This window comes from Curcuma longa, chromosome 11, assembly GCF_044706935.1.
Source record: "Curcuma longa cultivar G26 ecotype Majalengka, Jawa Barat chromosome 11, ITB_CL_G26_1.1, whole genome shotgun sequence".
NCBI lineage: Eukaryota > Viridiplantae > Streptophyta > Magnoliopsida > Zingiberales > Zingiberaceae > Curcuma > Curcuma longa.
In genome coordinates, this window is record NC_133871.1 from 22,397,290 (window position 1) to 22,417,990 (window position 20,701).

General features: G+C 38.5%; 4 protein-coding genes across 4 annotated transcripts; 2 read left to right on the forward strand and 2 right to left on the reverse strand.

Moving 5' to 3' along the window:
- The first annotated feature begins 295 nt into the window (after positions 1-295).
- Positions 296-2,895, forward strand: LOC141842297 (uncharacterized). The gene is made up of 8 exons (XM_074730508.1): positions 296-373; positions 1,152-1,454; positions 1,530-1,760; positions 1,852-1,917; positions 1,997-2,065; positions 2,150-2,221; positions 2,489-2,671; positions 2,732-2,895. The coding sequence occupies exons 2-8, from the start codon at positions 1,152-1,154 to the stop codon at positions 2,813-2,815; spliced, it is 1,008 nt and encodes a 335-aa protein (XP_074586609.1). The 5' UTR covers positions 296-373; the 3' UTR covers positions 2,816-2,895.
- A 1,460-nt stretch (positions 2,896-4,355) lies between these two features.
- Positions 4,356-6,011, reverse strand: LOC141839271 (homeobox-leucine zipper protein HAT22-like). Its single transcript, XM_074726985.1, has 3 exons — positions 5,430-6,011; positions 5,259-5,338; positions 4,356-5,190 (listed from the first exon to the last, which is right to left on the reverse strand). The coding sequence occupies exons 1-3, from the start codon at positions 5,880-5,882 to the stop codon at positions 4,848-4,850; spliced, it is 876 nt and encodes a 291-aa protein (XP_074583086.1). The 5' UTR covers positions 5,883-6,011; the 3' UTR covers positions 4,356-4,847.
- Positions 6,012-10,839: 4,828 nt separating this feature from the next.
- Positions 10,840-18,082, reverse strand: LOC141840665 (cyclase-associated protein 1-like). The gene is made up of 10 exons (XM_074728716.1): positions 17,753-18,082; positions 17,089-17,257; positions 16,906-16,970; positions 14,594-14,912; positions 14,350-14,497; positions 14,095-14,204; positions 13,935-13,990; positions 13,786-13,842; positions 12,794-12,937; positions 10,840-11,271 (listed from the first exon to the last, which is right to left on the reverse strand). Exons 1-10 carry the CDS (start codon positions 18,029-18,031, stop codon positions 11,185-11,187), a joined length of 1,434 nt encoding a protein of 477 aa, XP_074584817.1. The 5' UTR covers positions 18,032-18,082; the 3' UTR covers positions 10,840-11,184.
- Positions 18,083-19,185: 1,103 nt separating this feature from the next.
- Positions 19,186-20,378, forward strand: LOC141837662 (uncharacterized). Its single transcript, XM_074725030.1, has one exon. The coding sequence runs from the start codon at positions 19,308-19,310 to the stop codon at positions 20,355-20,357; it is 1,050 nt and encodes a 349-aa protein (XP_074581131.1). The 5' UTR covers positions 19,186-19,307; the 3' UTR covers positions 20,358-20,378.
- Positions 20,379-20,701: the final 323 nt, after the last annotated feature.

Here is a 20,701-nt window from a genome sequence, read left to right on the forward strand (position 1 = left end):
CATTAAGGTAACAGTGGGATCAGCAATGCAATCCCTCTCTTTCCTTATCAAGCTTTTTTAATCACCTAATGCTTTGCTTAGCTAAAACCCTCTCTTTTGAGCAAAGCATAAATTACTGAGATTTAAATCTTTGATAAAAAGGCTTCACCTCTCTCGTTTCTATCTTTTTCACCTCATTGGTCTAGCTATGGGTACCTTGAACTACCTATTCAGGCCCTTGTTTTATGTTTCTCGATGATTTCTCATTGTTTTCTTTATGAGCTTTTTGTTTGGTATTGATAGGGTTTAAGGGTTGGGGTTTTCATTCACCTTTTTCATACAAGTAAAGGGAGGAGCTGCTGCTTGGAAGAGCTCATCTTTGCTACTTGAACAGGTAATTTTCAAAGAGCAGAGTGTAATATTTATTGTCTTTGATGGCTGTTTGCACACAGATTCCTTTGCTGGATGAGTAGTCAAAGACAAAAGGGCTTTCCCTTCTTGACCTCTCAAAGTTATTCAGATCTGCTATCACTTCTTCCCCCTCAAAATATAGTCAGTCATATGTGATGATATTTCTGCCATTGCTGATGTTTCACTTTCAGTGTTTGTTCAATTGTTCCAAAAGAGAAATATTCTGCAAAAACCTTGCTTGGAGCCATTATTTGTGAATTCCTTATAGTATTCATGTTTAAACAAACCCTCTGTTTTTTATAGCAAAAACTGAATCCCTATTGGAAAAGTAAAAACTTAATTCCTTTATACTTGGATTAAAAGGTTAGCTTTTTCTATCTTTTGGGGAAGAAATGAAGTAGAAGATATGTCATATGTGATCCTTGTGGGCTCAGAGAGTAATATTGCTGGTACATGGTAGATTTGATGGCTTCACATTTGTTCCTCTATCTTGCTTCCTGTGCATAAGATTCTTCTGTAAGTGACTGACTTCTTTTGCTTTTTTATCTCTTGATCTAAAGCTGCCAAGAGCAGTTGTTCCTTGTTGAGTCCTGCAAGTAATTATAAGTCGGCATTTCTTCAATTCTTTACCTGATGAAAAAGTTACCTGTGTTCCCACATCATCTGTTTGAACTTTGAATTCCTTCCTTCCTTCCTTCTTATTAAGCTCAAGCATACCAAACCCTTCTTTTGATGCTGCTGCAAATTGCCATCCTTCACAGATGAATTCCACTGGTACATCTTCAATTGCGATAGCTTCCGAAGAGTATTCAGGAAACAATTGGGACACCCTCACTGTGGTCCAAAGGATCGACTTTACTGAGGCAAATAGAATCTCCAACAGCAACATCAGGTTAACACAAGATCAAGAACTCAGTGGTTTGGTTGCTGGTGCTGCTATTCTCTCACCCTGTTACAATGGAAGATCTCATGAAGGCATGAGTTCCATCAAGGGGAACAAGACGGAAATTGCAGCTGGTGGTGGAAATTTACCTTGCCATTCTCCAGGAAATACTAGTTTTCAAGTAAGATAAGATAAATCTTTCATTACGTGCACTAAACTAATTTTGTGTACTGAAGCTAACCAATTTCTTAATCAGTATGTTAAGTCTGAAGAGCAGCAAGATGTTTCAGTTGAGCGTTTCAAAGATCCTCCAGGGAAAGATGAGAAGATGCAGAAGAATGAATTGAGCCCTCGAAGAAGCAAACATAAGTCAAGCAGTAAACATAACAAAGTTTCTGAGAATAATGCTGATATTTCAAAGGATGACCATATCCATGTCAGGGCCAAGAGAGGCCAGGCCACCAACAGTCACAGCCTTGCTGAAAGAGTAAGTGCCTTATTGTGAGACACATTTTGTTCTGCATTATGATTATAGCTTCTTTAATTATTATCATCATCATGATCGTCTTGACATGCAGGTTAGAAGGGAAAAGATTAGTGAAAGAATGAAACTTCTTCAAGATCTTGTTCCAGGATGCAGCAAAGTAATTGCTCCTATCCTAAAGCCCTCAAATTTTTTGCACAACTGTGTGTACATTGAACATCTTCATTGCAAATTTGCAGATAAATGGAAAGGCTATGATTCTTGATGAGATAATCAACTATGTACAGTCATTGCAGCGCCAGGTCGAGGTAGCTCCTAAAGAAAGTTAATTATTAAGACATGATTCATTTGCTGGAGTTGAGATATCAAACTTTTGCTACTGAAATGTGCAGTTCCTTTCGATGAAGCTTGCGGCTGTTCATCCAGAAATGAGCTTTGATCTAGAGCAAATTCTTCAAAAAGATGTAAGATCAAATTTTCTATTCTTTTGTTTTAAAGGATGGCAAGGATAAATGTAAATTGTCTTGGTGTTGTGTAGCATGGAGACATTTTATAAACCTCATTTTATAAAATAGAGGTGTCACTGTTGGAATATTAGGTATCTAACACAAGTTTGAAGGGAACAGTGGAAGGGATCAAGTTACATAGCTTTCATGACTTGCTTAACCTTATCGTTGTGCCAAGTCTTGCCCTCAAATGGTATTACTGCATCTGATGTTATCTTCATTTAGGTTCTTCAGTCGTGCTACAGCCGATCATCTGTTTTTGCATTTGATCCAAGAATGAGCAACTTCGAGGCTGCCTTGTATTCCTCCACCTATCAAAGGATCACTCAACCTGAGATGCCTTACATTGGTCACACTTCAGAGGAATTGCAGCATGCTTCCTTTTTACAAGTCCCTCACTTGTATCAGGCAACTTTAGAACATGCCTCTTCATCTGCTCTTGCTCTCCTCTAATATGATGCTTGGCAGCACTCGACTAGTCCATGGCAGGATGAGCTCCACCGCATGAATCTCTTACCTAGCAAAGCTGCCGCAGACCAACCACATTGGTAGGTGGCTATTATGATATCTTGTGATTGCTCATGGAAGTGTTTTGATGGCACACAGTACTCCGCAAATGGTTCAGCTAGAAATAGTGCCACTAAAGGCATAGCAGTTATCCTTCCAACCTATTACATACAAGAATGTATAGTAGTGATTGCTTCAAGCAACTCTTCATGTTTTGGATTACAAATGATGTTTGTATAGCTTTAATTTCACAGTTCTAATCTTTATCTTCATCGCAATTTCATACAGTTTACACTTATCTACACATTTAATCTGAACATGGCCATTAGATCAAAACTAAATTCTACTGTTAAGTACCAGATTCAAATCTCAACAAACTATTCACTTTCCCTCCATTTATTTGTGAGTTGGACCAACCTATTGGATTTACTCATGGGCACCTTACTTCAATCGATCGATATGAATGTACCCCTTGGAATGCAGATATGCAAGAAATACACCAAGAAGACACAAATGTCATCCTCCAACAATATCAAAGGGCAAATGCTCTTGTTTACGAGTACAGGAGAATATATGTGCCAAATATTCTTATAATACCTTGGACCACCTACAGATTATGATCTGGTACGTCCTAAAAGTTACTCTACTTTGTAATTACAGGCACAAAGCTCAAAACTTTAGTTTCTGTTCTGCGTCTGGCAATCTCCAAGTGAATTACAAATGACCTCCTTGTGATGCAAGGACTGCTCAGTAAGTTGCAGGCGGCTCAAGATCACATGGGAAAAGAAGAGGAATAGCATCTGTGAGGTTTGTTTGAATGCCTTGGCCTGTGAGATCAACATGTATCCCCACAGGCCATGGCCATAGCATGAGAGGCGATCGCGAGTGGTCCTAAATAGATTGGTCATCCATGAAATGGCCAGAGAATATGTTGCTTTCTCTGCTGGATGCAATCCTTTCCATTATTCAACTTCAAGCTATATTCTGGAGTGTTTTTTCCTCATTTTCAACTTGATGAAGAATCTTCTTTGTTCAGCATCAAAAGTTCATTGATAATCTCATGTTTATCTTAGTTACTGCAATGTTTGTTCTTTTAAGGTGAATGATATTCCTAATGAATTAAAATGTATCATTGTTCTACTACTCATTCACGCATGGAATAAATTAGATCAAATTATAAATACAAAGAAGGATTGATGATAACAATCTTAGTTAGATCTCTTCAATTCCTCTGCTTAGAACTCTCTAATTCTAGTCCATTATTTAGAGCCATTTCCATCTCTATTTCATGATTTAGGTGGAAGGGCAACCACAAAAATAGTATGAAGCGATTGAGTGATTGATTGTGAGTTAAGGATAGAGCATAGTGTGATTGTGGATGTGGAAAGTGGGAACAAGGACCTCATGGAATGGAATGGGTCCCAGTAGGTAGGGCAATGTGGGCCCGGAAACCACATGGGAGTGTCTGCCCCGGCCCCACAAATAACCTCCAATTATAAACGAAGAAGCCCAACAACATTCATGACCAATCTATCCATCATTCCTTCCTTCACTCACACTCAATTTCCATTAGAATTCCATGCCTTTTACCATTCAATACAATACAATACCCATGATCCATGAACAATCCCCGTCACCTCACAAACGCTACCTTGTCCCACCCAAACAACAGAAAAGGAAAAAAGAAGAAAAAAAAATTCTGTTCCTCCAATTAATATTGCACCACCTTCTCCTCTAACTTAACTAAAACTTTACTCTGATCTTCGTAGTTGTTCGGTTTACACTGTAGTTGAGCATTGCTATTGAAGTTTATACTTTGACAAGGAGACAAGCAAGCAATTGGTTGCTTCAAGAATTAATGTAATTTATTTTTTTTCCTAATCTGTTGTTTTTCTGAACATATATTGTATTTCTGTACAAAGATGATCACAGAGGAGTTGCAGTAGCTCGACTGGATGAATTAAGCATATATGAGCTTGGAGAGGAAATTGGAAGAGGATGTTTAGGAGAATTTGAATTAGGAGCTAGCTAGTCTGTATGGATTGAGCTATATATCTGGCTAATTGAATTCAATGGATTAGCATGCTGCGGAGCGGGTGAAGGAGTTGAAGAAGTGGTGGCCGGACTTGGGTGGCGTTGCTGCTGCTGCTACGACGGAGGTGGCGGCGCCGACGATCTTCGCTCTTTTGTCGGTGACGGTGGCGGTGGCGGTGGCGGTGCTGCCGCCGCCGATCCTCTCGCAGGAGGGGCACATGGTGAGGGTGGCGGCTGGGAATTGCATGTAGAGCGGCGGTTGCGGCGCGAACTTGAGGGCCTTCAGCTCCTGCAGCTCCTTGAGCAGCCTCTGGTTCTCGTTGGTCAGCGTCTCGTAGCACCGCTTCAGGACCTCGCAATCCACCTCCGTTTGCTTCAGCTTCGTCCTGTGTATTAATTTTGATTAATTTCTGAGAAATGATATGAATTCAGAATCAACAGACAAACTATATACCTTGCTCTGCGATTCTGGAACCAAACTTCGACTTGCCGTGGACGCAGATTCAATTGCTTGGCCAAGGCTTGCTTTTGCTTCTGATCATGAAAATTAGATCGTGAATTGATCGACAAGAAAAAAAAATATAATGAACAAGGTGAAAAATTCATGTTATCGATTAATTCTTACTGGATTAAGGCTGCTGTGCTCCTTGAACCGGTCCTCCAACAGAGCAGATTGCTCTTTGGTGAGCCTAAGCTTCTTCCTGCAGCAGCTATTGTCTTCCTCCTCATCACTCGCCCTACAATTATTAGACACCCTCTCAGCCTCCGCCTCCGCCTCCTCGACGTCCTTCTCCTTCTTAACGCAGGCGGCGGCGGCGGCGGCCGAGGCAGAGGAGAACGACGAGACGGCGCTGCAAGGGGAAGCCAGCGGCCGGGCCTCTTTTTCCGCTGCATCAGCAGTGCTCTGCATGGCCCTGGGCACGTCGTCGTCGGCGGCGCCGAGGCTCAAGGTGAGGGAGGCCGACTCCCTCGGGTGTTGTCTCCGGCGGCTGTGGTCGGCCGTGGAGGCGGTGCAAGGGCCGATGGCCAAGCCTAGGGAAAGTCCGGCGTCACAAAGATCTTGAGGATCCATATCCATGTAGCTAGCTCACCTCTCCACCTCCTCCACCGCCTCTATTTTATATGGGCAGACAGAGAGAGAGAGAAGGAAAAAAGGGATGGATGGATACCTATGATTGTTGGCAAAGGAAACAAAGGAATGAGTGAAAGAAAGGAATTGAGTATTGGTAATTAGAATGGTGATTAACTAAACTAGTGTGTCTATATATACACACATGAAGATCGATCAAATTAAATTATAAAAATAACTCGACAAGTGTGTGTGTGTGTTTGTGTGTGACAACCTAACTCCATAGCACTAGAGAAATTTTTTTAAATTAGAGAGACCAATGACCAACTCCATGACTAGATAGCTAGGTGCATGGCTTCACTTCAAGATGGGGAATACATTTGCAAAAGGACCTAATACTTGGAGTAGAGGTGACTGATACACTGCACCACACCCAGAGAGTGATAGTTTTTGGCACCCAGTTTCTCGATCGTACGTCGGCATTACTGTTCTACTCTCTTAATTATGGGAATACTATATATATATATATATATATATATATATATATATACACGAAAGAAATTAGTTTAGGGTTTAGGGTTTTAGTGATAAATGAGTAATCACTGTCGTGGGCAATTGCATGATAAGATACGCATTGACTTGGACGCAACCGATCGAACAGATCCCCATCATTAGAGAATATATATGTTTGTATAACTCACGACTGAATTGAGGGAGTTGATGTCAAAGGCTTGCATAATTGATATTCTCTTCTCTTTTCCAGTAGTTGAATTAATACATATATCTATATATAATCCACAGCTAGTCCAGGTGTCACCCTCGCTTCGCGACACGTAAGCGTGGCTGGAGCATTAGATTCAGTGGCACCTAATTAATAGCAGTTTAATTTCTTTACTTGGAAGAAGAAGAAGAAGAAGATCAGTTCATGTCTCTTCTGAGCCACTCCTTTTGCAACCACAGACGACCAAGTGGTCTGCAAAATTGTATTTAATGAATGGAGACACTTATCCAAAGGGAACATTCAGCAATAATTTAAATACAAAATGATATTCTTTGGGAGAGAGATGAAAGAAAAATTAATGCAGTTGGAAATTAAAGAAATGAGACCTTTTTTTGGAGGGGTGGGTGGGTGGATTGCTGACCATTCTGGTCTTCCATCAAGAGGAAGAGGAAGAGGAAGAGGAAGGAGGAGGAGAAAGGCACCAACTGAGGAGCTTTTGCTCGATCGACCAGCGTACGTCTGCATGCATGAACAAGTCATGCCTCATGCGTGATGACTGTGTGCTGAACACCCACCCACTTTAATCAAGTTTTCTTCTACTTTTCATCAGTCGCAAACAATTAAATTAAAAATATATATATGACTCGAGCTGAGGTTATGATCAGTTATTAGTTGGCACTGTTCTGATACTTATCCTGATCGAGAGAAGAAGCTAAGCAATTGCATCTTCCTTTCTGCAGACACATCAAACAAGAAGAAGAAGAAGAATGAGCACGACAGTTGCTGTAAAATACATTAATGTCGTCATTGCTCTAACTTTACATCTAATTGTTGACCTTCCAAAGTGCTTGAATGTCATGTAATATGACCTGTAAAACAAAAGGAGGATTTAGATTTATTCCCATTACCTTTTTTTTTTCTTTGCCTTTCCATTTTTCTTTTCTACGTACCAAAATTTACTCAACTCGCTGTGGACTTCTTAATTCCACCCCCCTCCACAATGCTTAATTTATCAATTAACTGATGCTGACCTTCCACAATTAATGGGCATTAATTAACATGATTAGGTCCAATCTCAGTGTGTGTGTGTGTATAATATATAGATATATATAATTTTTGGGACCATGGCAGATAATAAATGTATGAGTTGGTGTGAGTAAGACAAGTTTGGATTCTTACTTCACATGGAGATGATATGAATCATTTGGCATCACCATCAACAAATCCTCAAAATCTGAGGTGGGGGCCTCTTGTCTACCATGAATTCTGCTTTGAAGCCAACATCGATCCCCTCAGTCTTCCTCAACACAGCCATGACTGCAACATGCATGCTAATCATGCATCCACTGCCCTCAATCCATGGCATGATTAAAGTCTAGACTTAATCACAAGGACAAGGAAGGACATGTGTGTGGGGCCACTCACCTCTTGCTTCACACTTTGCCAAATGATCATTTAGGTCTCCCAATCTGATTCAGCAGGGAAGAAAGAAAGAAAGATATGAGATATTTTTCTAGTTTTTTATTGAGAAATAATAATAATTTGGTGAAAGACTAGACTACCAAGTCAAACCATCTTAATTAAAAGGTGAAAAATAAATAAATAAAACAATCAATAGGGCAAACAAAATGAAGCAGAAATCATCTGTCATTTTTCACACAAGGAAGAAAAATTTTCTATTGTAAGCTCTAAAAAGGGCTTTATATTGAATGAAGATACACCAAGAAGGTTATAAAGATCTTTAATTAATTAGGTGCTAAATAGTCCTTGTAACAACTAATTAGTTTCATTATCTATCAAATTAAAGGGACTTGGTAAAATTTATGTCCATTTAGAGAGCAAAATCTTCAAATTAAGTGATCACCACCAACATTTTGTTCAAGCCGGAAGAAATGTTCTTCTTGATCCATAAGATAGAAAATTATATTTTGTTGCTCAAACTTTATCCATTTTTAGAAAATTTTTAAAGCTTTGAATTTTGATGCTTGCCACTACTCCATGTCTATGACTCAAGTTAATTTTAAACTTTAGTCTTGCAAAACTTATTTGATTTCTCTAGCTATTAATGTGTGGGTCAGCATATTCACATTGATTAGACCACAAAATTTTGTATTAGTATCACTAATTACTTATCTTAATCATCTTTATTTTATTTTATACACCCCAAAGCAACCGAAAGCTAGTCATTATTAGCTTTATGCATGATTGATTAGACCACAACAACAATTTAAATATGTAGGTAACATTGACTCATTACATTCTTGTATATAACATCACCTTCAATTCAAGAAAATAGAGATACCATTCATTTCCTTTTTCTTTTTCTTTTTCTTTTTCTTTTTAATTTGAATTAGCTGAAAATGCATTAATTGTTTCATTTTTTGTTCAGATAAGAAATGCACATTTATAAGTTGAATTGGTCCCATGAAATGTCAAGTGTCTTTCATTGCAAGGAGAGACATTGACATAGCTGCTCATGATCAACAATACAAGAAAACACAAGTCATGCTCACTTAATTAGCTTCAATTGTTTAATCCACTCAAAGTTGTCTCATGTTTTGCTTGAAAGCAGCCCCCACGGGCGGGGTCAGCTGGTCAGGGCATGGGTGTCAGGTGGGCGGTTCGAGGGCTCATGGTTGCATTTGCGATAACATCAATCTGTGCCATGTTTCCAAATCCCTCGGCCACCATGCCCTGGTCAGTCCCGCATTCACCGTGATTTACCTCTCCACAGATGGTCGGGGAGCCGAAGTTGTCCAACCTTTTGCAGCATGTTTTGCTTGAAAGCAACATCAAGGATCCAAATAACAAAAACACATGCCAGTCCTGTTCCACACAGTCAACATTATTATTAGGTCTCTTGCTTCTTGCATATCCATCATGAATCATAATTGATTTGGTGGAAATATTTCATATCATGGAGAAAATATATATTGATTAACTATTACTAATGGACCTCTTGATTGATAAGTCAACATGATGGTTGAGATTTCATCAAACCATCTAAACCAATTGGATTATTTAATGCCATGAGGATGTGACATCATATTAAATATATATAGCACTTGATGTGCAAGTCATGCCAAGAGCCTACTTAATTACAAAGATATTCTTCATCATGGAATGTTGAATCTAGACTGCTTGGATAGTGGTAAAAACCTTGATTAATTGATTGTTTAGGGTAGGTCATATCCAATTCCCCTATCTTTAAGGATCTTCAAGTACTTTAGACACAAGGTGGCCAGTGAATCTTATATATAGACTTGAATGCAATCTTACATGCATCCAAAGAACTATTCTCCTCAATCTAAATCTAATTGCCATCATTGATTTTGTTTGGTCTAGAGATAAGAAGACAAAGAGATGATAGATTTGACAACTTTTTTAAAATAATAATAATAATAATAATAATCAAATGATGATGATTAAAGAAGAGGTACATTCACCAAATACTTTAACTCTTTGAATTAACATTTTATAATTAAATGGATTATGAGACATTCAAATTCAATCAATACTAATTAATGAGATTGAAGATAAGGTCATATTAGGGCACATAGCTAGATTTACCAACTATGACGACATGAGCTTATCATCTTTAGTTAGTCTTCTATATTCTATAATATTAATAATTAATTTTCAAGACTCACTTGCAATATTAAATTTATACTTTTAGGAGAATGATTCAAGTCTTCCAAGATGTCATTGGTTGGGCGGCCATCAAAAAGCTTTGCTGAGAACCAATACATTAGCATACAAGAACAAGACACTAAACTCATGCATTTAATTTAATACATTAATTATATATACTCACTCCACTTAATGATTAATTAGTTTGTGACTTGAACAGTAAGACAATGACGGATGTCGTAATTAGGTTCGTATGCATAAACAATATGTGCATGAGGTCACGACACCTAAGTGGATAATAATGTCTGGAAAGGTATTATACAAGGCCTATTAAGGTTCGTTGTCCTCGTTGTAACTAACACGTGTCGACTCCTTATTTGATTTGAAAAACAATTTTTCTAGGAATTTACTACCAGTATTTGTTGAAGGTGCAGCTATTAATCGTTAATTATATGCCTTAATTTAGGGTAGTAATTTAATAGCCAATGACCAAGAAATGTCATAATGAATGGAAAAAACAAAAGACTGGTTTCAGTAAATCAAGATAATATACTTCACTAATCTTTCCAGCAGCAGCAAATTAAACTATCATCGCAAACCACAGCCAAAAACACACGGTTATAAATCTCACAAGGCTTAGAATGAGACCGCAATACAAAGTATATCTCACCTTATATACTTATCTACTGTTACATGTAACGAAATTAACATCTCACACTTCCAAATTTAAGTGAGAAATTGAATATCAATACCAACACGCCTTCAACACAGAGATGATGCCTGAATGGCTAAATGTCTGCAACTCAACAGAAGCAAATGAACCAAGATGACCAGAATCATACGGTTTTTAATAGAACCTAAATTACACATCTTACAAAGAGAACAATTGCAACATTTTCCGCATATCTATAAGCATCACACAGAGCTATATATATATGTTGGGAAACATAGTGAGCTTGCCTAGCCGCCTGAGTGTGATACTGGCGTTGTCACAAACTGGCCGCTCTTGAAACTGTGGGCAAACTGCTGCGGTAAAGCATGTTCCGCCTACAACAATAATAAGGAATACATTGGACTCCTCATGATCAAAATTCATGGTGGGTAACCTTTTACATGATTACTTAAGGCAGGTTGACAAAAGGTTGACGTTGGCATTGTTTATGTACATTAAATTTGTTCTTGTTAAAAATTTTATCAACAGAAAATCTTCTCAATTTCATGTTAATGCCAAATTAGAACAAGCATGCAAGCTAGAAAAATATTTCAATTACAATCCGCTGAGATATGCTGCTACTTGTAGAACGTTCACCATAGTAAACTACGAAAATTGCAAATCTTGAGTGTTTGAATTGGTATTTGCCAGCTGTGCTTCAGATAAAAGCAATCAAATTGGATTCAGTTTGCTTCAAGGATATCCTAAGTTGGATAGACTGCTAAGTGGTCCATTAGGCTGCAGAAGTTTCAGCTTCCTGACATAGAAATGCAAGAATGTTTTGCATTTATCCACTCAATTTTGATGAAGCCAACCACATTTTCAAAGCTAGGAAGGATTTTATTGATTTGGGTATGTTAGCTGTGGAAGATTTTAAACGGGAAAAAAATAGGGGAAATTTAGGGCATATACACAGGGAAGAAAAATAGAAAGAGAAGAAAAACTCATTTTCTTCCCAGATCATTCTAGCCAAAAGGAAGAAGAAAATTGAGAAAAAGGGTACGTTCCATTCATACCAAATGACCCATTTGCCTCACCACCTCTCTCCTCTTCTCCTTTTCAGCCCATGGTGAGGAGCAAGTCAGTGTCTGTGGTGCTGACAACTGCATGCAATCGGTCTACACTAATTGCTCGTGTTGCAAAGAGCAAGCCAGCAATGACAACCAACAGAAGATAAAGGAGAGAGTGTGGATGATAAAATTGTCTAGTACCACTGAAATGCTGGCTGGCAACAATGCCAGTGGTAGTGTGCAGAGCTGGTTTGCACTTGCTGATTGCACTGCATTGAGCATGCCAACAAGAACAATCAACAGGAGGACAGGAGGTAATGCAGAGGTTAGAAGTGCCTTCCACTTTTCATGATTTCTCTCCTCACTTCTCTCTCCTCCCAAGTGTTTCCAAAAGTGATGAAAAGAATTTCAAATTGCTTCCTTTCCCTACAGGCAAGTGAATCTTGCTGCTTTCCTCTTCTTTTCCTGTATTTGGGCTCCTTTCCCTACAGTAGACACGCCCCTGAGCTAGATGCAAGTAGGCAAGGTGATAAAGTCCACGCTCCATAGTCCATTCGTTATATTTCACTTGATCATGTTGAGTTTTAGCAAAGTTGTCAATAAGCATTAGCCATATAGATTTCTTAATACCTTCATACCTGATAGCATTATAAAGAAACTAAGAGGTGAAATCTGGTTTATCCCATAAAAAGTCAACTGAACTCCGTATGACAAGAATATCAAATTAGCCATGTTAGGTCCTAAATTTCAAGCACGTAAAGGAAAAGTCGTCATCATGCATGTATAAGGTCAAGCAATTGTTTAATCAAAATTTGAGGAAAAGTGCAAGGCACTGGAGGTGTCTTACCCAGTCGCTGTCAGGACCAGCATTTGGAACAAGTACATTAATTTCACTTGATTTGGCAGTGGTTATTGAAGCCCCCAATGAATGTTTGCTCAGGTACAATTGGCATCCTGATGTATTGTCAATTGATATTGTTGGTGCTGAACCCTACATGACGTGAAAAATATTTGAAATAACAGAAAAGACAAATCTTTGAACTCTGGTGGCATTATAAATGCAATACATCATTTCTATTTCTTTGAAACAAATCTATTTGGGAAAAGAAACCAAATATATATAGGATCTCTTCCATAAATCTGCTTTTATCAACAAGGGTATCTCTGAAAGCCAATGCTGATGGTTTCATGTATAAATAACTGTGACAATTAATCAATTTGACATTTTTATTAGTTAAGGGAGATGCTTATAGTGGAAGTTAGTTATCCCAAGACTTAAGCAATGCTGTGAAAATTAGTTTGATTGTTTATTGCTTGGAGGGGAATTGAAATCTTTGAGGTAGATAGACCCAGCCTCAATATCATTTCTCAGCCCAAAAATGCTGCAGCTAGAAGAAAATAGCATTTCTTTAGACCTACTTTCCAATCAATGTGATTAGGTAGTTACTATGCTTCAGAAAAAGGGCAGGTTTTGCAGCTCAATTACAAGTAATAATCGATGAAATGGGGTGTTTCCAATAAGAGGGTAATAGACAAATGCATGTGTATCCAATTGTTTGTATGACTCAGAACAAGTATGGAGGCACAGTGGTTTATTTTCAATGAAGAAACAAGGCAGAAAAATTCTGCAAATCTCAATCTAAAGATCTCTTACAGGCGAAAGAGAATTAGAAGTTAATGAACATTTTTCTCAAAAGCATGAGCAAGCATAAAGAGCACAAAGGGAAACAAGTCCAGAATTAAATTCCAGATGCCCATGTAAGTAAAGCAGAATATGAAAACTAGGCACCTTTCTAAACAAATGTCTGAGCTCTATAAGCCACTAGATATGGTCAGTACCTGGCATTGCACTTCAACACCATTGCAATTCACAATTTCACAAGCAGCCACAACATCCTAATAACACAACCAGAGAAATGGTTAGTCCATGAAGATATGCATGATAAGCCACATACACAGGTAATTAGTATACAAATTCACACACTGACCATGAATACAGTACCCATCTTGGTGCATTTATCAATTGTAATGTTGTTCACTTTTCCTATATGACACAAAAATCACATAGATTTATCATTTTTTTTTAGAACGGTGAGTTAAAATGGCAAATGGCTTTTCACAAGAAACCTAATATTTGATCAGAACTACCTTTAATTTGTAAAACTGAATCTCTGCACCCATAAATGTATACAGTTTGCCTGGAATCACAGTCATCAATAACCAGGTTCTTTTTTCCAATCTGATTCTCAACAACCCACCTAAAGATAACAGAAAATAACAGATTAAACTCGAGGGAGAAAATATATACAACTGCAAGACTATCCTGTTAAGAGAAGTTGTAAGAACACTACAATTAATAGACTTCTTTTAACGGGCAATGAAAGATAGAAAAGCATCTCTCACTTGCGACCCATTTGAAGCTCAAGTTTTGGAGGCCCTTCTTTGCGGAAGGAGAAGGAACTAGCACGAGAACCTTTTTCAGTAGCAGCAACGACACCAGTTCTATCTGCTCGATTTTTGGTCTTCAAATCATCAGTGACTTTCCTCAGACCTTTCAGATAAAAACTTGTATCAATTAATTTTACTTGGAAGAAAAAAAAGATTGCACAAAAGCTCGATCATCTCTTGTTTAGCATGTTATGCATGCCTGAAGTTACAGATTTGCCAGAGCTGATCTCTTGGAAGACAGCAGACATCCCCTCCTTTGATTGTGATGTTGCAGCTTCAGAGGTAAAAAGCGGTGTTGAAGGAGGAGGTGGAGGGGCAGGAGGGCCCCTTGCTGGAGGGCCTTTTGCCACAGGAGTGGTTGCTGATGTAGAAAGAACTGCAGCACCAGAAGAGCCCCAAACAATACCTAGGGGATAAAATCCCTTTACATAATCCCGTAATCCAGGTATATACAACTCCTTCAAAGCTTTTGCCCATTCTACATGGTTTGCATCTCTATTCCTGTATTCCACAAGAATCTGAATTCGAAAGATGTAAGTTATCTTGCACTTTTGCAAGGTAGTGTAAATGATGAAGCAAACATCAGACCATAGAGCAACTCTGTGATACTTTAGAAATTTAATTGGCAAAATGACAACAGTGGGGGGAAAATGCTAACAGAAATGTTCAATTCATGCAAAAGTTTGTTGCAGCAAATTATTGGTTGAAAGGTGTGAGGGATAAAGTTGGACCATAGAATGTTAGACGGTTTGAATTGCAATAATGATATAATCTTTGCATAGAGTTCAATATAGGAATAAGATACATACAGCCGATCCCAAATGGTTGTCATTAACATGGCTTGTCTCAACCCATTTGTTAGTATAGGTTGATTCAAGGAGAGAATTCCAAGGTTTAATGCTCTCTAGAATATAACCTACATCAGATTGATTGAACAAATAAGGAATTAACAAGGCTGAGGAGAATGAATTCATTGATAGCATATACCCAGGATGTGGTTATTCTTTTGATGGTAGAGAAATGTGACACAATTGGGTAAATCAGTAGCTTAGAAACAAGCCTCTGCACAAAAGTTATTCTTCACTACCACTATATACCATCCCAGGAAAGATAAAAACTCAAAGAATTTTTTAAAAAGAAAAGAAGAGAGAATGGGTGTTATCTAATAGCAATTTGGCTGATATTAAGATGGATAGAGTAGGAAGAGTTATGACACCCTAATTTAATCCTACATAGGAAATTGTGGCTAATAAAACAAGCATATAAGCTTAGATGGGGCAATCACTATTTTCATGAGCTTTAGCATTTTGGAATGTTGATTGGCCAAATAAGTTAATGAGTCAATTCCCTCATCTATGTAGGCCATAAAAATTAGCAACCAAATACTTGACATGGTAAGGCGTTGGTAAACATTGCCTATGTAATGGTGGAGCTGTCATTTGGTCTCAAGATGCAACCGCTTAGGCAAAATGCTGAAGTATAAGTTGGATGTTGGGCTTCAATGGAAATGTTAAGTTTTATGTGGAGATTGTGATTAATCTCATATGATGAGTGTGAACTAATAAAGAGGGTTTATAAGCTGTGACTAGATGAGGTCTTAAATATTTTGGGTCAATGGTTGGGCCTGACAAGTCAATGAGCCAATTATCTCACCTATGTTATTTGTGATGTAAACATTGTCAAAGAAATGCTGGAACCAATGTTCATATTGCTGAACAGCTGAAGCTATGTAACTTCATTGGCTGGTTATGAAACAATATATCTACTAATCATAGTTAAGAAACAGGAAGAATAGCTAGAATGTTCAGGATTCTTTTTTTATCATCTGCAAATTGAAGAGTAAATGTTGAGTAGTTGGAAAGTCCAGACTTTGCTACTGAAGCCTGGCTATGTTCTGAAATGGAGTACCATCTATTTCTGCAGCAATGTATCTGTCTTCTTGGAATAGTTTCAGGGATGGAAATAGAACTGCAGTGAAAATGTGGAGCTGAAGGCATAAACTGATTCTTCTGCCAGTAAAATTGACTACTTTGAAATTATTTGGACTGTCTTATATATCAGAACCAAAAACATGTAGTAGCTGCATTTGAAGACTGAAATCGTGTCTAAAGATCTGGAAATCAAGCAATAGCTAAATTTGGCATCCTTCTGAGAGTGTAATTCTTAAAAAGTTAAACTAAAACTTTCCTTCATTGAGTCGTTTGCACAAAATACACGATATAGAATACTTTTCTTTTATTCTTTACTCAGCCCTGGCTTGTGGGATATCCTTTGTGTGGGAGGAAGCAAACTCTTTTTTTTTTTTTGAATTTCACTTTTACTTTTATACAATAATGGGCTATGAATTTCCATGCATTTGCAAATGAGTATAATAACTATATATATATATATATATATATATATATATATATATATATGACAAGTACATTTAAAGAAGAAAATAAAATAAAATTGTAAAATATGTCACACACCCAAATTATTTGACAAATAAGGTAAAATTAAACTGCATACCTTATTGTTATAGAATTCAGCCATCTGCCAACTTTCTTCCACATGAGAAGTTGGCATACTCATGCCTTGAAGATGCAACATATAACAGTAATGAGAACAACTTCATCAGAATGACTAATAAAACTCCAATTTGGCTACAATAATAAAGGATGACTAGCTAATACAAGTAAAAAATAAACATACCTAAATCTTTTCCCAAGTAAGCTACCCAAGCCAACGCTGTAAGACTATCTGCAGAGGCTTTCAAATGGTTGAAAAACTCAGTCCGTTTTCCTTCTGCCAAGGCGCTGGCTTTAAGGATCACTTCATTGAGTGGCTTCAAGAACTCTTGTAAACCAGCCAGATCAGGTTTCTGGAAAGAGAAGTGGGATCACTTTTAATGCCTCAAGGGAAGCAGTAGGGCATTCCATAAGTATTCAAGAATGAAACTAATTCACTGAATCAGCCAAATGCAACAACAAGAAGATGAAATGCAAAATCCGACTGGAAAGTACAAACATACAACTTCACAATCAGCAGTGATTGTTGGAAGTCATCAATGTTTTCAGACATCAAATGCCAAATGGTAAAAATAGGTCTTGATGACAGCCAACTGCACGACAATCATGTGAGAAGGTTGACACTAGCATAGTAAAGCACTGATGCAAATACTTATAAACTTCAGAAGTAATTTAATCGCCCTCTTCAAAAGTTCCAGCAAGTTGAACGAACAAATCAGATTTAAAATATCATCACTTCAAGACCATTGCAAAAATGCCGATGGACCCAAAGCGCCAGCAAAGCAATACGCAATTAGGCAGAAAAAGGGAAAGTAGAGGAAGAAACGATAAGATCAGCCGAGACCGACCTGGCACTGCTTGGCCTTGACGAGGAGCTCCTTGAGCACAGAGAAGGCCTCCGCCAGGATCTTGGTGGTCTCCTGAGCCTTGCCCCCGATCTTATCGGCCGCGGCTGAAAGCCGTCCGAGGGAGTTCTGGACCAGCTCGTCGAATGCAGCGATTGCCGGATCCACGGCATCGGGCTCTTCGGCGACGACGCCCAGCGGCGCGACGCGAGATCCAGCCACCGCAAGGGCCTCGAGGCGCGCGACTGCGGCCTCCAACCTGCCGACCAGTTCCTTCTCCATGGCCACAGCTAGGGTTCCGACTGTGGCTGGTGTGGGTATTTATGTGGAGTAGCAGTAGCACTGCTGGCTCAGGCTGGCTGGCCTTTCGCTTTGTGGACTTTATCTGCGGTCGGTTTAGCCGAACCGCTTGGTGTCTGGTTCGGCTCAAGTTAGTCAAGCTGGCAGTCATCTGTCACTAAAATTGGTACGAACAAGCTATTTTAAATAATTGAATATCTACAAAATAACTATAATTATTTGGTACTAAAATCAAGAAAGAATCCAATTTTAAATTTTAAATATTAATTTTTAAATATGTATAAATTATATTCAGATAAATTAGAGAAAAAAAAAATACTTTTAAAATCAATTGAGTGAATCCAGAAACAAAAAACAAAAAACAAAAACCTCAAGCCTCACTCCCCTAAGAATTCGCTTGTAAGTTGAATCTTCATTAGAAAGAGCTTTCAATTCACTTTTTAAGTGTGTTCAAGCTGTCATCTCTTTGTGGAATCTGACACATGAATTGAGCATTCGGAAGAGAAACAAGTTCAAAAGAAAATTAATTGGATGATGGATCTCTGCAGTTGCACAGAAGTGGGTCTACAGAAAAGAAAAGAAAAGAAACTGGAATGGATAAGAGAAAGTAGAGATCTGTGTATAGGCTATAATTCTTTATTAGTTGGAGACAAGTAAGAGTTTTTTTTTTTTTTTAATTTCATTTCAGTGTTGAACACAGCAAGTTTGCAATGGATGCTCCAGTTTGGATTAAACTAATCCCCACTTGAAGACATGGTGGATGCCAATCAATGTTCACTTGATGTGTTTGCCATTGGCTGAAGCAAACACTCATCACAGTGCTCCCTTTCCCCATCTCTGTCTTCCCTCTGCTACAGCAGCAGCAGCAGCATCAAACAGAAGAATTAGGAAGCCTGAGAGTCACCCCATTCTTGAGGTATGTCTTGCCTCTCGTTGTGCTGTGGTTCGGCTTTGGACTTTGCAAGCTACTAAGCTGATTTGAACTTATACGTGCATTGTGTAGAAATCAACTTAGTGATTTTGTTTGGGTGAAATCTCTTTTGCTTTTATAGATCCTAGAGGTGATTGTTAGCTATCAAATGCCATCTTGAGAGGGATTTTATGCTTTGATGTAGGTGATATTGTACTGCAAAAAACTTGGATTCATCTGGTTTAAGAAAACTTGGGCTCAGTTACTGAAATCTTGAGAGGATTGTTCTTTTTTGTGCTTTTGGATAGGCATTTGAAAGTCAAGAGATCTTATTGAGAGAGAAACAGCATGTTGAGGCAGGTGTCCTATAGGAACCAGAGAGGAAAAGGGGGTCTGAAGATGAAGAATGCTCTTCAAGTCTGCCTGGTGATTGCCATCTGCATTTGGCTGATCTATCAGATGACTCACTCTCATGGCAAGAAGAAAATATTTGAAGAGGGGAGCGATGTCGAGAAATTTAGCAAGAAGGATCTCTCTCAGATGAGTAAGGTTGAGGCAATTAGGGAGATTCAGAGTGGTGATGAAGAGGAGATTAAAGAAGTTGAGGATGAAGGTGAAGAATCTACTGGAGAAGCCGGGGAAGAAGAAGAAGAAGAAGAAGCTGGGCATGAAGAGCTTGACGAACATGATCATGATGAAGCGACTCATAAAGGGGGAGAGAATGAAGAAGCATCTCAGGCTGCACGAGAGAGGAGTTTTAAGGCCGACGATGCATCCAGTGCTGTAGCTCATGCGACCCAATCGAATGAACCAGAAACAGAGTCTGAAAATGAAGCAATTTGGAAGAACCTTGACGAAAATGCAGGAGGAAACAATTCAAGCATTGTTCACCAAGGAATTTCCATTCTGCAAAATCATGCGGTCGCAAAGACAGTTGGAGCTCCAATGTTACACAACATCTCGTCGCAAAATGAGACGACAGTTGAATCGAAAAATGAGGGACAACAGCCTCGTATACGAGTTTCAAGCACCATGAACAACCAAACAGCTGCAGATGATTTGCCGGTAACTTTGAATCATAAGATATATTTTCAGAACTCCACTACAGTATCTGTAGAGCCGGCTGAATCTCCTGCTAACCTGACAGTGAAGGTGGATCCAAATAATGTCACAATTTCACAATATCAAACAACTGTTGTTCATGAACAAATAAACACAACAAAGATACTGAGCCTGGAGGGGGAAGTTCCCAACTTGAAGAGCGAAGCTGTTCGATTAGAAGCTGGTAATTCTCTCGTATCCCTGGAGAAAAACAGAGATGTGAATATAGATGCATTAAGTTCGTTGGACATCCAAAGCGAAGCACAAAGCAGCAAGCCGGAAGCCATGGCAGCATAGAGAAGGTTGGCAGAAGGAATGTGTGAACAGTTTGTTTCATTTTGCTTCCTGAATTCTTCAGAGCAAAAGTAAATTTACATTGCTTCTTAATTCCCGATGGTATCCGCTAACAGAGCAAGATCTTTAAGATCTGTATGAGAAAGAAGCTCCAGTTCAACTTGGCGCTTTTGCTTGAAACTAAAGAAATTTCTTCTTAGACTGTCATACTGTTTAAGCCTTATTGAAACTAAGAAACTAGAAAATGATGCCAAAGTATTAAAATATTTTTTTAACAACATTTTCACATATCAAAACAAAATTGACAGCAAACTGTTTTATAGTTTTCACTTATCAACTGAATATTG

Bases quoted from the DNA above. Each gene is read 5' to 3' on its own strand.
- LOC141840665 (XM_074728716.1), bottom strand. From the start codon at position 18,031: ATGGAGAAGGAACTGGTCGGCAGGTTGGAGGCCGCAGTCGCGCGCCTC. The intron at 13,843-13,934 runs GTCAGTGTGTGA...TTGTGTTATTAG, and splicing joins AGATGGGTACTGTATTCATG to GATGTTGTGGCTGCTTGTGA. The intron at 11,272-12,793 runs GTAAGACACCTC...TTATTGTTGTAG, and splicing joins CTGGTCCTGACAGCGACTGG to GCGGAACATGCTTTACCGCA.
- LOC141839271 (XM_074726985.1), bottom strand. From the start codon at position 5,882: ATGGATATGGATCCTCAAGATCTTTGTGACGCCGGACTTTCCCTAGGC. The intron at 5,339-5,429 runs GTAAGAATTAAT...TTTCATGATCAG, and splicing joins AGCACAGCAGCCTTAATCCA to AAGCAAAAGCAAGCCTTGGC. The intron at 5,191-5,258 runs GTATATAGTTTG...ATTAATACACAG, and splicing joins TTCCAGAATCGCAGAGCAAG to GACGAAGCTGAAGCAAACGG.
- LOC141842297 (XM_074730508.1), top strand. From the start codon at position 1,152: ATGAATTCCACTGGTACATCTTCAATTGCGATAGCTTCCGAAGAGTAT. The intron at 1,918-1,996 runs GTAATTGCTCCT...GCAAATTTGCAG, and splicing joins TTGTTCCAGGATGCAGCAAA to ATAAATGGAAAGGCTATGAT. The intron at 2,222-2,488 runs GTAAGATCAAAT...ATCTTCATTTAG, and splicing joins AGCAAATTCTTCAAAAAGAT to GTTCTTCAGTCGTGCTACAG.
- LOC141837662 (XM_074725030.1), top strand. From the start codon at position 19,308: ATGTTGAGGCAGGTGTCCTATAGGAACCAGAGAGGAAAAGGGGGTCTG.